The 15,674-nt window shown below is 45.1% G+C and overlaps 1 protein-coding gene across 6 annotated transcripts in view; it reads left to right on the top strand.

The window, feature by feature from the left end:
- Positions 1 to 1,332: 1,332 nt before the first annotated feature.
- Lmbr1 (limb development membrane protein 1) overlaps positions 1,333 to 15,674 on the top strand; it is a 107,074-nt gene continuing 92,732 nt past the window's right edge. For 5 of the 6 annotated variants that reach the window (XM_048340530.1, XM_048340534.1, XM_048340533.1 and 2 more), the window contains exons 1-2: positions 1,333 to 1,466; positions 12,438 to 12,510. In XM_048340530.1, the coding sequence (XP_048196487.1) occupies positions 1,401 to 1,466; positions 12,438 to 12,510 (139 nt within the window). In that variant the 5' untranslated portion in view covers positions 1,333 to 1,400. Of the gene's footprint in view, positions 1,467 to 12,437; positions 12,511 to 15,674 lie in introns of those variants that run through there. The other variant, XM_048340535.1, reaches the window with a different exon arrangement.

Genomic DNA, 15,674 nt, shown 5'->3' with positions numbered 1-15,674 from the left:
GGTAGAGGGAGGAGTGAAAAGGGGCTAGGGAGTGGTGAATCCATGGCCATTTTGGGTCTACCATCCCGGATTAAGTGTTACAAGCTCCAAAGACAGGGAACCAACTCGCACAAAAGATGGGCGAACCCTCTAGCAGCTGCACAGGAGAAACGTTAAGGGCTTAGACGGTGGTGAAGTCTGATTAGAAAGATGTGAAGGAGCGTACACACACACACACACACACACACACACACACACACACCCCCCTTCTGGGATTTGTGTCTAAATGCCAGACAGCTTCTTAACATCGGATCCGCTTACTCTCTGGTTTGGGTAGATTAACCTAGATACGGTCTCGGTCGGTTTAGGTAAGTACTTAACTCAGTCCTCAGCACATCCAGACGTCCAGAGAAGCAGACGGGGGGCGGGGGGGCTTCTTTGTCTTTCCCTAGGTCCTGGGGACTGAGACATTACAAAGAAGCCCGCGGATGACACTGGACTCAGGCAGCTGGAGGCCGTCTCTCCATGGCGGCCGGGCAAGCCCTCCTCCCGGCCCCCAACGGCCTCTTCTGGGGTTTGAACTCGGGGCCGAGGCCGGGGCCTGTCCTGTGGCTCCCCGGCCACAACTGACATGACTCCACAGATAACCCCGAAGCAAAGTTACCTGCCTTCAAGTTCCGGCTTTATAACACGAGGAGAAGACAGGCCGACCTGGGCGGGACCGGCGTTCAGGGGCCTCGGAGGTCATGACCCCGGCCAGGCACCCCGGCTGCCCGCCCCGAGGCCGGGCTCCGGGCCCAGACCCACCGCGGCCTCCCTTCCGTGGGGAGACCCCAGCGCGAGCCACGGGCACCACGGAGGCGCCCCGGCGCGAGCGCCCAGGCGGCCGGGACCGCAGCGACCCCGCGGGCGGCACCGCGAAGCGCGCCCTCCAGGGCTCGGCCCGGCGCGGTGCCAGGCCCCGCCCACAACGCGGCCCCGCCCACAACGCGGCCCCGCCCCCAGCCGCCGAGCCGGGGAGCGCGGCCGAGGGCTGAGGCCCCGCCCACGCAGAGGCCACGCCCCACGCCCGGAGGCCTGGGAACGCGGCGCCGCCCGAGGCTAAGCTCCGCCCACCCAGAGCCCGGGCCCCACCAGCTAGTGTCGGGAAAGCGGACGCGCTCCTCTGACGCGCGGCGCCTGCGAGTGACGCGCGGCCGCCGCCCAGGCTCCGCCCAGGCCCCGCCCCGGCCGGCGCCCGCCCTCCGCCCGGCTGCTCCTGCGGCTTGGCCCCCCGCGGAGGCGGCACCTGCGGCGGCGGCCCCGGGTCGGCGGCGCGGCTCCGGCGGCGCCCCCAGCGCGCGGGCGGGCGGACGGGCGGGCGGGCGATGGTGCGGCGCGGCGCGCGGACGCGGGCGGCTCGGCGGCGGGCATGAAGGAGGATGGAAGGGCAGGACGAGGTGTCGGCGCGGGAGCAGCACTTCCACAGCCAAGTGCGGGAGTCCACGGTGCGTGGCGGGGCCGGGGCCCCCGGGGGCCTGCGCGCCCCGACCTCCTCCCGCCCTCACCCCCCCCCACCGCCCGCGGGCTCCCCGCTCGCCCTCGGCCCTCCGTTGCCGGCCCCACCCGAGGCCCCCCGGCCGCCCGACCTGCGCACCGCGTCCCCGGCGGGGCGGGCGGGCCGACCCCACCCCGCGCCCCACCCCGCGCCCCCCGCGCCCCCCGCCTCCCATCCCTCTCAGCCCCGGCCCCACCTGAGGTGGGAACTGGTCCCGGCTGCCTCCTCTCCCTTGCCCTCCCAGCCTCCCCCCCCTGCCCCCACCCCCACCCCCCAACCCAGCGGCTCCCGGTTGGAAACTTTGCCCAGTGGAAGGTTCTTCATCCTTTCCCCCTCCCCCGCCCCCGCCCCCCCAGGCAGGGCCGGAACAAAAGCCCCCCTGAACTCTGGGTGCAGCCTCCTGGGGCAGGTGGGAGGCCTGCTTGCTGGTCTCACTGCAGGTCTGCTCTGACTTACCTCCTCACCGTGTACTAGAATACATGTCAAGTGGGTGTGTGTGTCCCCAACTGTTATGTATACTGCTGTCTACCTCTCCCTTCTAACCACCTTCTCTCAGATTCATTCACATGTTTGGTTTGGGGCGAACAGTTCTGGTTTTAGAATTGCTAGTTTGTATTCTTTCCCATGTTGAACATTGGGAATCTGCTTGCTAGGCCATACCTTGGGATAAGAGGAAATGCAGACTGGAGAAATGCAGATCTGGTACGGGATAATTAGTTTTAATTTGTAATTGAGGGGTAAATACACAGAGTGGTGTACCTTCAATATAATCATAGGTGTACCTTCAGTGCATTTCATGCTAAATGCACTTATGAAACATGTGGATCCAGCTTAGCATTTCAGGGCCCCCCCTTTGCCTTTGCCTGTTACCCTTGGCTCCACCAAGCCACTGCCTCCAAACACAGACTAGCTTCTGCTTAGTTTTGAACTTGATGCAAGTAAAACTTTGCAATATGCATTCTTTTTTGTCTACTTTTGTCATTGCTGAGTTTCAGACACTCAACAAAGCTTGTGAAATTTCCCTGTTTCCAATTTAGTAGTTGTGTAACCGTAGCACAACTTTTAGTTTTGTTTTTCCATTTCACTTTGATTGGCACCCGTGGTAGTTTATAGGCCGTGTCTATGAATACTGTCTTGTGTCCAGTGTAGACCTTGAGATAGGATCTCTAGGTTAGAGGGTATTTATTTATCTTATTTATTTATTTGTGCCGGCCCTGAGGCTTGAACTCAGGGCCTAGGTGAAGTCCCTGAGCTTTTGTGCTCAGGCTAGTGCCCTACTACTGGAGTCACACCTCCATTTCCAGCTTTTTGCTGGTTAATTGGACATAAGGAGTCTCATAGGTTCTCCTGCCTGGGTTGGCTTTGAATTGCGATCTTCAGATCTCAGTTTCCTGAGTAGCTAGGATTGTAGGTTTGAAGCACCCTGTTAGGCCATATAAAGGATCTTAATGTGCATTTTCTGATGACAAGTGAATTTGAACACTTGCTTCTATGTTTATCCTACATTAGGGATCTTTTGTGAAGTGTCTGCATGTCTTCATTTCAAAGTTAATTTTTATTTGTATTACTGATTTGTATTTTTATTTATTTATTTATTATTTTTTAAGCCAGTCCTGGGCCTTGGACTCAGGGCCTGAGCACTGTCCCTGGCTTCTTTTTGCTCAAGGCTAGCACTCTGCCACTTGAGCCACAGCGCCACTTCTGGCTTTTTCTATATATGTGGTGCTGAGGAATCGAACACAGGGCTTCATGTATACGAGGCGAGCACTTTACCATTAGGCCATATTTCCGGACCCTGTAGTTAGTATTTTGAATAATTAATTCATACTCAAAAGTTGTGGCACCATGTCACATTTTTACCACCAATGTATGAGAATTCATTGTAATTCCTTCACGTCCTCATTTCTGTGTGCTATTTTGATTACCTCATTGTCATTTCATATTTATTTCCCTGATAAGTCATAGTGTTAAATGTCTTTTTATGTGTTTATTATCCATTTGTATGTTTTCTTTGGAGCAATGTCTATTCAGACCCTTAGTTTATTTAAACGATTTAAAAAGTTAATTTTGAGTACAATATAATTTCAAATTATGTCACAGAGTCATAGTTAAAAAAGAAAATAAAAATGCATGGTACTGGCACAAAAGCAGAATGTAGAGTAGTGGAATAGAATAGATGACCCAGAAGTAAGTCTACACAGCTATAGTCACCTGATTCCTTTAAAAAAAATTGGCTGTTGTGGGATTTGAACTCAAGGCTTTGTCCTTGGTTTGCTTGCTCAACTGACATACCATCACTTGAGTTATGCCTCTAGCCCAGCATTTTGCTGGTTATTTGGAGATGGAGTCTTTCAGACTTTTCTTTTACCTTTTGAACCATTATCCTTCAGATCTCAGCCTCTTGAGTAGGATTACAGGCATGAGCCACTGGCACTTGGCTATAGCTTATTATTCTTGACAAAGGTGCCAAAACCATAAGTTGGAGAAAAGATAGCTTCTTCAACAAATGGTGCTGTGAAAACTAGATCTCCCCTATGTTGAAGACTGAAGGCAGACTATTACCTCTCATTCTCTACAGAAGTCAGTTTGAAAAGGGACAACTACTTCAAGATCTGAGGTTTTGAAACTTCCATCAAACAACAGGTAAAACATACGTGTGTGCATAGAACACGCACATAGACACACAAATGTGTGAGAATACCCATAGCCAATAGCTCGTGTTGATGAATGAGATTACACAGCTTCTGTACATCAAGAGAAACAGCCATGAGATAGATCATCAAGAGGATAGGTGAGAAATCTTTGACAGTAGTTCAACAAGAAGGAACTACTATCCAAAATACATAAAGAGCTCAAATATCAGAAAACCCAGATAATCCAATTAATGACAGGACAAAAATGAATAGTTTCCAAAAGGAGAAGTACTAATGGCCAGTAAGCCCTTGGAGAAATGTTTATCTTTAGCCATGAAGAAATGTAAATCAAAACATCAATGAGGGGGCTGGGGATATAGCCTAGTGGCAAGAGTGCCTGCCTCGGATACACGAGGCCCTAGGTTCGATTCCCCAGCACCACATATACAGAAAACGGCCAGAAGCGGCGCTGTGGCTCAAGTGGCAGAGTGCTAGCCTTGAGCGGGAAGAAGCCAGGGACAGTGCTCAGGCCCTGAGTCCAAGGCCCAGGACTGGCCAAAAAAAAACATCAATGAGATTCGGCATCATCCCAGTCAGAATGGCTGTTAGTAACAAACAACTACAAATGTTGGTGATGAAGTAAATGAAAAGGCTCCTTCATTCATTGTTGGTGGAAGTGCAAATTAGTGCAGTCCCTGTGGAGATGAATATGGAAGTTCCTCAAAAAACTAAAATTAGCATTGTCATATGGTCTTACTATGCCAATCCTGGGCATATACCTGAAGGAATGAAAGTAAGCATACAAGCCGTCTGCCTACCAGTGTTTATTGCAACATTACCGATCATTGCCTAGGTTTGGAATAGGCCATCAACTGGAGAATGGTTAGAGAAAATGTGGCACTTAACACAACAGTATTATTCAACTATAAAGAAGAATGGAGTTACGCCAATTGCAGGAAAATGGATGGAACTGAAGACCATCATGTTAAATGAAACAAGCCAGATTCAGGGGAACAAGCACCGCATGATTTCTCCCATGACCAGAATAAAAATCTATAAATACGGGGCTGGGGATATGGCCTAGTGGCAAGAGTGCCTGCCTCATATACATGAGGCCCTGGGTTCAATTCCCCAGCACCACATATACAGAAAATGGCCAGAAGTGGTGCTGTGGCTCAAGTGGCAGAGTGCTAGCCTTGAGCAAAAAGAAGCCAGGGACAGTGCTCAGGCCCTGAGTCCAAGGCCCAGGACTGGCGCAAAAAAAAAAAAAAATCTATAAATACAAGCCAACGGACAGATATGAACTTGAATAGGGGACTAACTCAGTTTCTCAACCTTAGCACGTAACACTCTTGACTGCGTAGTTCTTTGTTATTGAGAACTGTGAATCACGACATCTTAGCAGCTTCTCTGCCCTCTACCCACCAGTTTCCTCTAGCATAGTTGTCGTAGTTGTAACAACTAAAGTGTCCTCAGAGAGTTGAGATCCCAGGGCAATCTGCCACATGCAGACTGGAATGGTGAATACCTAGAATCAGCTCAGGACACAAGCCTTGTGCAGAGGCTGCAGCAGCTATTACTGGCAGGGGTACCCCAGCCATCTCTGATGAACTACTGCTGGACCTGCTGGCTGGGAAGTCTAGAGTTAGAGGGTTCCCACAGCGAGCTTTATCTCCCAAAATACTAGGTTCCAGGTAAGAGGAGGATGGAATCCCTTCATGCTTCCAGCAGAGGGAGAGGAAAATAACCATTCTGAAATGTGCCAGCTTTCTGTTAGCCTTCAAATACCCACCTCCCAGGTGAGAACCATGGGCTAATAAGTATTGGCCAACTATGGAAGCAGGGAAGCATGCATAGTTTTTGTTACATGCTATTAGGTTTTCAGATTATGCTGACCTCTAAGTGAAGGAGAAAATTATCTAAAGGGTTACTTGAAAAATTATGTCAGAGTTGTGTGTACATGTGGTAAATGGAATTGTGTAGAAGACCTGAAAGAAGTAATTTTCTTGTCCTGGCAGTCTCTTATTCTAGTTTTTCCTGATTACTTCCACAGTAAGGAGAGGAAGTCCTTTTTTAGGTAAGTTGTTTTGGATATCAAATATGTATTGACTTCCCAAGAGGTGTTGAGGACTTAGCTGCTAGCTTTCAGATGAGGATATTCACTGCCTTTTCTAGTTCCTCAGGTGTTTATAGTTACATTACTATTCTTCGTTCTCCTGGTTACCCTCTTTAACACAGAGTGAAACCTCCATTTCTTGTTACATCAGTTTATTCCTAGAGCTGTATCTGAAAGAGCCTGTCCTTGTGGGTAGTAGTAATAATGCTGACCTGATTGATTGATTGATTGTGCTGGTCCTGGGACTTGAACTCAGGGCTGAGTTTTCTTTTTTTTCTTCCTTCTCTCTGAGGCTAGTAGTGTTCTACCACTTGAGCCACAGCTCCTTGTGGCTTTTCTAGTAGCCCTTTATTTATTAATTTATTGCTTTGGATGGACCTGCAGTATCACATGAACTAAGTAAGGGTGACGAAAGAGGACGTTCTTGTCTTAGTCCTGATCTTAAAATGATTCCAGCTTTTCATGCTTTATAGAATATAGTTTGAGGATGTACTATAAAAAATTACATTTTTATTCTTTTAAGTAGTTGAACAAATAGGTTACTATTCAACAAGAGGACATATTTTTCCTAATTTGTACTTTTTGCTGGTAGCCCATCCTTAGAGAAGCAATCGAAACTCAACTTTGTTATCATCATTAACATATCTCTGATTATCTCAATTTGAACTTTCTTATCACTTTATTTTGGCTATACCTCATTACATAGTAACTTTCTTTTATAATAATAAAAAATACAGACATTCCTTAATTTACAGTGAAGTTATGTGTTGAGAAGTCCAGTTGAAAGTATTATATGTTGAAAACACACTCAGCCTGCCAAACATCAGAACTTAGCCTTGCTTGCTTTAAACATGCTTAGAACACTTACATTAGCCTACCACTGGGTAAAATCATCTAACATAAAACCTGCAGTAGAGCATTGAATGTCTTACGTAGTTTGTTGAATACCATTCTGAAAGGAAAAACAAACAAACAGTGGTTTACTGGACATCATTTGCACAACTGTAAAGTTGAAAAATGAGCCAAACCATCTTAAGTCAGGCACCCTCTGTGTGAATCATCAGTAATTTATTACTGTTTTTTTAATAACCATTTGAGTCCTCATGTCTTCTACTAGTTTGACTTTTTATTTGAGTTTTACTTTTCCTTGGGATAATTTCAAAGAGGCATAGCGTTAGTTTTGGTTATGTTGGTGATTATTAAGGGGTACTTGTTTACTTTTGGTTTAGTCAGCATCAGAGCAGTGTCTCTTGGAGCCTCCTGGGTGGTTCTGGGGTTTGGATTCCGTGCCTCGGGCTTGCTAGGCAGGTGCTTTCTTGAATTCTGGCCCATGCCAGCAGCTTGATTTTTGCCGGTTACTGTTTTTGGAGATAGGGTCTTGCTTCCTGCTAGGATGGGCCTGGACCGTGATGCTGTAGGCCTCCTGGCAGTGCTGGGGTGCTCGGTGTGTGCACTGCTTCCAGTTTCCCTTCATTGAGATGGAGTCCTGGAGGTTTCCTGTCGGGGCTGGCCTGGAACTGCAGTCCTCCCAGTCTCAGCCTCCCATGTAACTTGGGAGGTGGTTGCAAGCCTTTCACTTTCAGTCACTCCAGCTAGCTGAAGCTCATAGGCCTTAGATGAGGAGTGGTAAAATTTGGTTCTAATGAACCGTTTGAATTTAAGTTCAGAGTTACAGCTAGATCTTAAGGTTTTAATAATGTGTATTAAATGGAAGGCACTGTGGCTGGGTCACTCAGCTCTCTGGTGTCTGTCCAGTCCTGGTCACAATCAGGACTAAAGGTATGTGTTCCCCCTGAGGGCCAAATTAGTGAGCATCGTGTGAGAGCGTAGATAGCGTGGGCGCACCTCCTCTGGCCAGAGAGACAAGCTCAGCGGTTCCAAAGTCCTACCGGTGCCAGCTGGTCCCCACCCTGAGTGGCAGTTGCTGCGGGCTTTCTTCCTCCTCCCCTCCTTTCTGGTTGGGAACTTTCCTTTGTCCCCATGGACACCCAGGGAGAACCGGAGGCATCCGCACAGTTGCTTTATTTCACCCATCCCTGTGGGTTTGATCCTGGAACAGACTCCTACTTCACCTTTGAATTACACAGATAGCTCACCAGTCTGTGATTGGTGTCACAATCTCTTATTTTGGTTTTCGTACTGTGTAGGTTTTATTTTCAGGTGAATAACACTTAACTTTGTTTTTTAATTTGTGGATTGACTTAAATTAGTAGCTTTCCACTAGTTTTGCTTGCCTCCATGTATTTTTTCTTGATTTCTTTTTGATCATTAGTTTTTGATGCTTTACCATCTCCCACTTAAACTGAATTCCACATGAACTCTGAATTTCTGAAGTTGCTAACATCTACCTTTAGATGCTAATTTAAAAACCTTACAACCTCTTTTCATCAAAACCTATTTTCCCACCTCCTTCGCCAAGAATGTGATAGCAGCCACTTCTCCGTTGGGAAGGCGGTTGATTGACATCGGCACTCTCTTGCCCATCAGCTTGTCCTTGGTTTCACTTTTCTTCTTCTCATTTTGGCTTTCACTGGCAGTCATTTCACTTTGTCTTGCTACTACCTTAAACCAGTGCTTCTCACACCGTGGTCAGGCATTCTGAGAGGTAGAGGTTAAAAGTGGGAGGAGATGTTACTTCTAAAGTTTGTGGAATGAGTCTAGGAGGAGTCTACTTGGTCCAAGAATCCTATGTTTAAAGGCTGTCAGGAGAAGGGAAGCAAGGGACTGGCACAGGAGGAACAATCAGAAGGACGTGTATTGTGTATAGTGGCTGCTTAGTGGGCAAGTAAAGTTATTAAGTCTAGTTTGGTTGTTAGGTCATTCTTTACAGTAGAACTCATATGGAAGAAGAAACAGGAGCAAAAGTATATTAGAGGGACTGGGAATGTGGCTTAGTGGTAGACTGCCACATAACCATAAACATAAAAAGCCAGAAGTGGCGCTGTGGCTCAAGTGGTAGAGTGCTAGCCTTGAGCAAAAAGAAGCTCAGGGACAGCGCACAGTCCCTGAATTCAAGCCCCAGGGCTGGCATGTCTATCTATCTGTCTATCTGTCTATCTGTCTATCTATCTATCTATCTATCTATCTATCTATCTACCTACCTACCTACCTATCTATCTATATTAGAAAGGAGGTAAGGTGAGATTAAAGTTCTATGCAGGCACAAGTTAAAGCTCCCAGCAGCACTTGCAGCCCAATGCCATAAAACATTGCAGCTTGATTCTTAGCAGCTGAGATAGTGCAGCGTGATACCTCAAAAATTGTCAGAAGCCTGATGATTCTAACAGATTCCCAGTTTCTGACAATCCTTTTCATTTCAAGTTCAACCATATTTATCTCTCTCCCACATTCCCACTCCTCTTGTAGTCTTTCCTAACTCAGGAAATAGCAACTGTTTTTCCAGTTTATCAGCCCCAGGACCTGTGCTTTTTCTCCTAAGTCCTATTACATCTCTTTTCAAAGCACATCCAGGACTTTCCACTTGACTTTGCAGGTCTGAGGGCCCCTCTTTGGGGTTATTGAAGCAAGCTATTTTTTGATCTCTCTTCTTCTGTTCTTCTACATAGCGACTAGAGTGAAAATTTGTCACTGTGTTTGATCTGTTTGATCGTATTACCCCTCTGTTCAGAATCTGATTTCCATACAGAATCACCGGATGCCCATGTCACTCAGGGTCAGAGTCAACACGTAAGATACCCCATAAAAATTTAGACTTGGGGCTAGGAATATGGCCTAGTGGCAAGAGTGCTTGCCTCGTATACATGAGGCCCTGGGTTCGATTCCTCAGCACCACATATACAGAAAATGGCCAGAAGTGGCGCTGTGGCTCAAGTTGGCAGAGTGCTAGCCTTGAGCAAAAAAGAAGCCAGGGACAGTGCTCAGTCCCTGAGTTCATGGCCTAGGACTGGCCAAAAAAAAAAAAAAAAAAAAAAGAATTTAGACTTGGTAAAGGGCCTGTGTGACCTGGACGTGAATTACTCTCATTTACTTACACCTCAGCTAATACATCCCCCTTAGATGAACCTACCTGAGGCATGCCTGCCTCTGAGCCACTGGCTTGGCTGTTCCTCCCTCTCACTAGCTTCCCCCGGGGGTTTGCACACCTTGGCCCCTCCTCTCCCATAGCTCCTTCCCCCCCCCCCAGCTGTGTCTTACTCTCCTGCTGTCACTCATGAACACACTGCAGTTGGATTGCTTGTTGCCTGCTCACGTGTTGTGTATGGCCATCTCCCTCACTGGAGAGTTCCGGGAGCACAGCTTTACCCACTGCCACGTCCCAGTTCTTAGAACAGCATCTGGGGTGGTCAGCCAGCAGCAAATGACGGCGGAATGAGTGACTTCACTCAGTCTCTCTCTCTCTTTTTTTTTTTAAAGGAAGATTTCTTGAAGACTGGAATTTAACAGGCCCTGGGGCTTGGACTCAGGGCCTGAGCACTGTCCCTGGCTTCTTGTTGCTCAAGGCTAGCACTCTGCCACTTGAGCCTCTGCCACTTGAGCCACAGCGCCACTTCTGGCTGTTTTCTATATATGTGGTGCTGAGGAATCGAACCCAGGGCTTCATGTAGAGGAGGCAAGCCCTTTTACCACTAGGCCATATTCCCAGCCCCTTCACTCAATCTCTTGTAAATCCCCTTTGTCAGCTAATGTCTCTGCTGTTTTGCCGCCCGGTTACTCTCTTGCTTTTGGAGCTCCATTCAGACTTTCATTACATTGTAGACCAGTTTGTTTTTGCAAGATGTTCACCAACCACTGGCTTTCCTTTTCACCCAGCTCTTATTCCCCAAAGGACATAGAGGAGATGGTGACCCCTAATGTTCTCCGGTCTAGTCAGGGTTCCTGCCAGGCCTCTAGGTTTCCTACATAGGTGGTCTTGGGTGTGTTGGCTCTTAGGTCACTGTCAGAATCGTCTCCTGGGAGAGGATTTCAAAGTGCTGGCAAAGATGTGGAGAAAAGGGAAGCTGATGTAGATTCTGTCCGTGGAAGTCCCCCGCGCTCCCAGGCTTCCGTGGTGCTGCTCACGGTAGCCAGCTCACAGGAACACCCGTGGCACCCTGTCTTGGGATGAATGTGCACAAGGGACTGCTGCTCAGCCTTGAAAAGGCATGCATCTTGTCACTTGTGAAAACAAGGACGAACCTGAATGTGCGGAAAAACAAGCCAGGCACACAGGACTAGTGCTGCATCTCATTTACATGTTGAGCCCACAGAAGTAGTGAGTAGAATGATAATTACTAGGGACTGAGATAAAGGATTCAGATGCTGGTTAATAGGTGCAAAATTTCAGTAAGGATATGAGTTCCACATACTGACTCTAGTAAATTGCACCGCATTTTTCCCCCACAATGACTTTTTTTTAATAGCTATTTTTTTTGCTTTTAATTTTGTTAGTTTCATTTATTTTTTGTTTATATGGCCTAAGGATTTGAACTCAAGGCCTCGTTCATGCTAGGCAAGCACTCTACCACTAAGCCACATTCCCAGTCCATATTGTATTTTGAAAATCACCAAAAGAATTTTAAGCATTCTCATCAGATTTCAAGCATTCTCATCGCAAACATTAATAAGTATGAGATAATTGTATATGTAAGTATGCAATAATTGTATAACAATTGTACATATGGTAATAAGTATGTGATAATTGAGCCACACCACAATGTATGATGCACAGTTCAAAACATGCTGCATAAAACAAAGAAATGTGGCTTTTATTTATCAGTTAAAATAAAAAGGTGAGCAAAATTTACTTATGTTTAAAAATATTTTTTTCTTTTCTTTTTTATGGTGCCAGCACATTTTCTTACGCATTTCTGAAGCTTTTAGTACTTTTCAATATTTAACCGGGTAGTGGTCGCTCTTTGATGTTGTTTTTCAAAAACGTTGCTGATGGTCTAGATTGTTATTCTTCCATGTTGTTTTGCAAAATTTAATCAAGATATGAAAAGGAAAATATCCACTGGGCTTTCCCTCCCAAATAGTATTAAACTGGACTCATTAATTGACTACACATAAATGAATATTTTCATCAAAACTTTATCTCAGTGAAATATCCATAATTTTTGCTTTTAAATAATTTAAATCTCTTTTATCCTATACATCCAAAAGATGTGTCATTTATTAGTTAGAATAATTCAGCTAAAGATGTAAATAATCTGTTAAATTTGTTTTGTTTCAGATATGTTTCCTTATTTTTGCCATTCTCTACGTTGTTTCCTATTTCATCATCACCAGATACAAGAGAAAATCAGGCAAGTAGAAATGTCTTAATTAAACTTTTATTACATGCACCATTGTCTGGGCATGGTGTATAGGATATGTCTTCCACTTTCAGTGGTGAATTCACTCCTGGCTGAAGTAAACAGTTGACTGGTACGAAGAGCACTAAAAATAACCTCCAGGGAATCTGACTACTCTTAGGATCACCTCTTAGACCACTGTCCTTGTTTATCACAATTCTTATATCCAACTAAGATTAGTACTGAGCTATTTACAATCTGGGAAATTCCAGCGTTTATGAGTCTACGTATTTCCTTGTGACTGGCTGTGACATGTTCGACACACCTTCCAACCCTTTTCTGACTACTAGAAGTATCTTTTCTTTCTCTAAAGCAATGTGGAATTTAGAGACTTCCTAATATCATTGGTAGTCAATGGTAGTATCCTTTTACTATCTCATTCTTACTTAGGCAGAGGCAGATAATTATTATTTATTTTTTGTGCTGTCTTTGGGCTTGAACTAAGGCCCTCAGCTTTTTTGCTAAAGGCTAGCACTCTACCACTTTAGTCACAGCTCTGCTTCTGGCTTTTTTGGTGGTTAATTGGAGATAAGAGGTTCCTGGACTTTGCTCCCTGGGTTAGATTTAGAACATGATCCTCAGATCTTAGCCTCCTGAGTACCTAGGATTTTTAGGTGTGAGCCACCAGTGCCTGACTGTTTTTATTCTTTAGTGCATGTTGTATTGGTTAATTACAGGTTTCTAAGTCAGAGTTTTAAAAGTGCCTAAGTTTTAGAAATGCCTAAGTATGAACTACCTCTGTTAAATCTCAGCAGAATCAATTTTATTTTGTTTTCTGTATCACTGGATTATTTGAGTTTTTATAATGATTATATAACTTTTGCTATAAAAACCTATAAATTAAGAGATGAGAGGATTAAAAAAATGTGGTATCTATACACAATGGAATTTTGCACAGCCATTGGAAAGAATAATATATGTCATTTGCAAGGAAATGGATGGACTTTAGAACAAATCATGTTAAGAGAGGTAAGCCAAGCTCAGAGAGACAGTTGGCACATGCTCTCTCTCATATGCAGAAGCTAGATATAATATACACTGAAACAGGGTAAATTATACAGGACTCTAGACATTCACACATAGTGAGACCGAAGGGGAGGATATTATTAGGAGAGGAAGACAGAGGCACAATGTCTCTGTGCTTCTGATCATACAGAATATTTATCTAAATGAACTCTAGGAATGGAAATGAGTTTTTTTCTTTGTTCCTGTTTTTGTTTTCATTTCTTTTTGTCTTGTTTGTTCGTTTATCTGTCTTTTGGAAGGTAAAGTGGAGGGCACAGAACTGGAGGGGCAAAGGGTGAACAAATGTGGCAGTGATATTCACTAGACATTATGTTGAGAATGAACTATACAACTTGTGGGTGGGGATGGGAGGGAAAAACCGAGTAGGAGAGATGGAAGGGGTGACACTGTCCAAAAAGGAATGTACTCTTTACCTGACTTATGTAACCGTAACCCCTCTGTACATCACCTTCATACTAACAATAAAAAGCCCTAAATTAAAAACAAAATAGTAAGTGACGTGACTGCATGTAATGTGGTACACTAGATTGAATCATCAAAGAGGGCAAAAGTGGGGGGGTTGGCTCAAGTAATAGAGCTCTTACCCCACAGTCACAAGGCTCTGAGTTCAAACCTCAGTACCACAAAAACCACACAGAAAGACACTCCGGGAAAACTGCTGGAATGCAGATAGAGCCTGTAGGTTAGCCTTAAAAACATAAATACAATTGGGAAGTTGATCAGAAAAGCACATAGACCCTAAACGGCAATACGTTGTGACACAGTAAGTGGTGACCTTATCTACTGACAACCAGCGATGAAGATGGGCAGATGCCGGAATGTGAGAAATGTCACACAGCTGCACAAGTGCAGGGAAGACAATAGTTTTTCCTAGGTGTGTACGAAGACTAAGTAGTACAGTAGGTTAAGAGGAGACTGTGTCACTCTCTTTATGAGAATATGCAGACAGTGCTCCAAGACTAGCTGTGGTTTTCACGTAGCACACACGGCCTACAGGGTACAGTTAAAGTCAACAGCTGTAAGCAGAATTGCAGCTGTTTTTTTTTTTTTTCTCCAGAGGTTTTCTACGTATTCTGAATATCCATTTTCTTTAATTCCATTTATTCACAATTGCCAGTTTTCTCCTGTTAAGTAATAAGCACTAACTAGTTCCATGTTTCACTCCCCACAAAATCTCCAGCTATGCTTAGGGTGACTTGCAGAACAAGTCTGCTCTCTGAAGCAACTGCTACTTCTGCAGTTGCATTGTCTCTTTCTCTCCCAGGGAGCATTCTGGGAGAGGCCTTGCTGTCAGGAGCAAAGTGATAGGCTAACTTTAGAAGGCTAACGGAAAGTATAGCTGTGGAGTGTCAGAGACACCTGAAAAGTTGCCCCGACCCTTCCCCTCAGCTCTCGTCTCCCACCCAGAACTCTCTAGACCCAACCGTGACGGGGAGGCAAACAACAGCATTTGGCATCTCCATGTACACATTTAAATCACAATAAGTTGTCCAGCTTTTCACCTCTATTTCAGAAATTAAATGCCTATATCTTAATGGAATAGAAGGAGCTGACAGTATTAGTGGGTGAAATGAATGAGTTGTCCAGACATGGTTTCTGATACAGTTTTGATGAAATTGAAAGCAGAGTACAAAGTAAAATATTGGGTGATCTCAGTTAATTATGTTGCTAAAGAAAGTTGTAAGAGCTTTGTATAGTGGAATTTGAGAATTACAAATTTTTAAAGATGTGCTTTTTATTTGTTATTTGCATTTTTCATTTTTTTAAAGAGAGGTCTTACTATGTAGCGCAGTCTAGCCTCAAATTCATGATCCTCCTGCCTTAGCCTTCCAAGTGCAATGCCACCACACTTTAGGGTATAGGCTACTTTATTTTTTCCCCTTTTGAGTTAGCATACATTTGGAGCATGAAAGAGTTTCATTGTCATGTTTTTATACAGGCACACAGCATACTTGGAACAACTTTACCTCTTGCACCGTATTCTTCTCTCCCTCCCCACCTCTTTCAAGTGGTGTTTTGGAACAAGGAGAGAATACTGTAGGTGATTAATACTGACGTACGTTGCGTCTGTGAATGTAGATGGAAACATA

The sequence above is a fragment of the Perognathus longimembris genome, chromosome 2 (assembly GCF_023159225.1).
Source record: "Perognathus longimembris pacificus isolate PPM17 chromosome 2, ASM2315922v1, whole genome shotgun sequence".
Classification (NCBI taxonomy): domain Eukaryota; kingdom Metazoa; phylum Chordata; class Mammalia; order Rodentia; family Heteromyidae; genus Perognathus; species Perognathus longimembris.
This window is presented reverse-complemented; position numbering and strand designations above follow the sequence as displayed.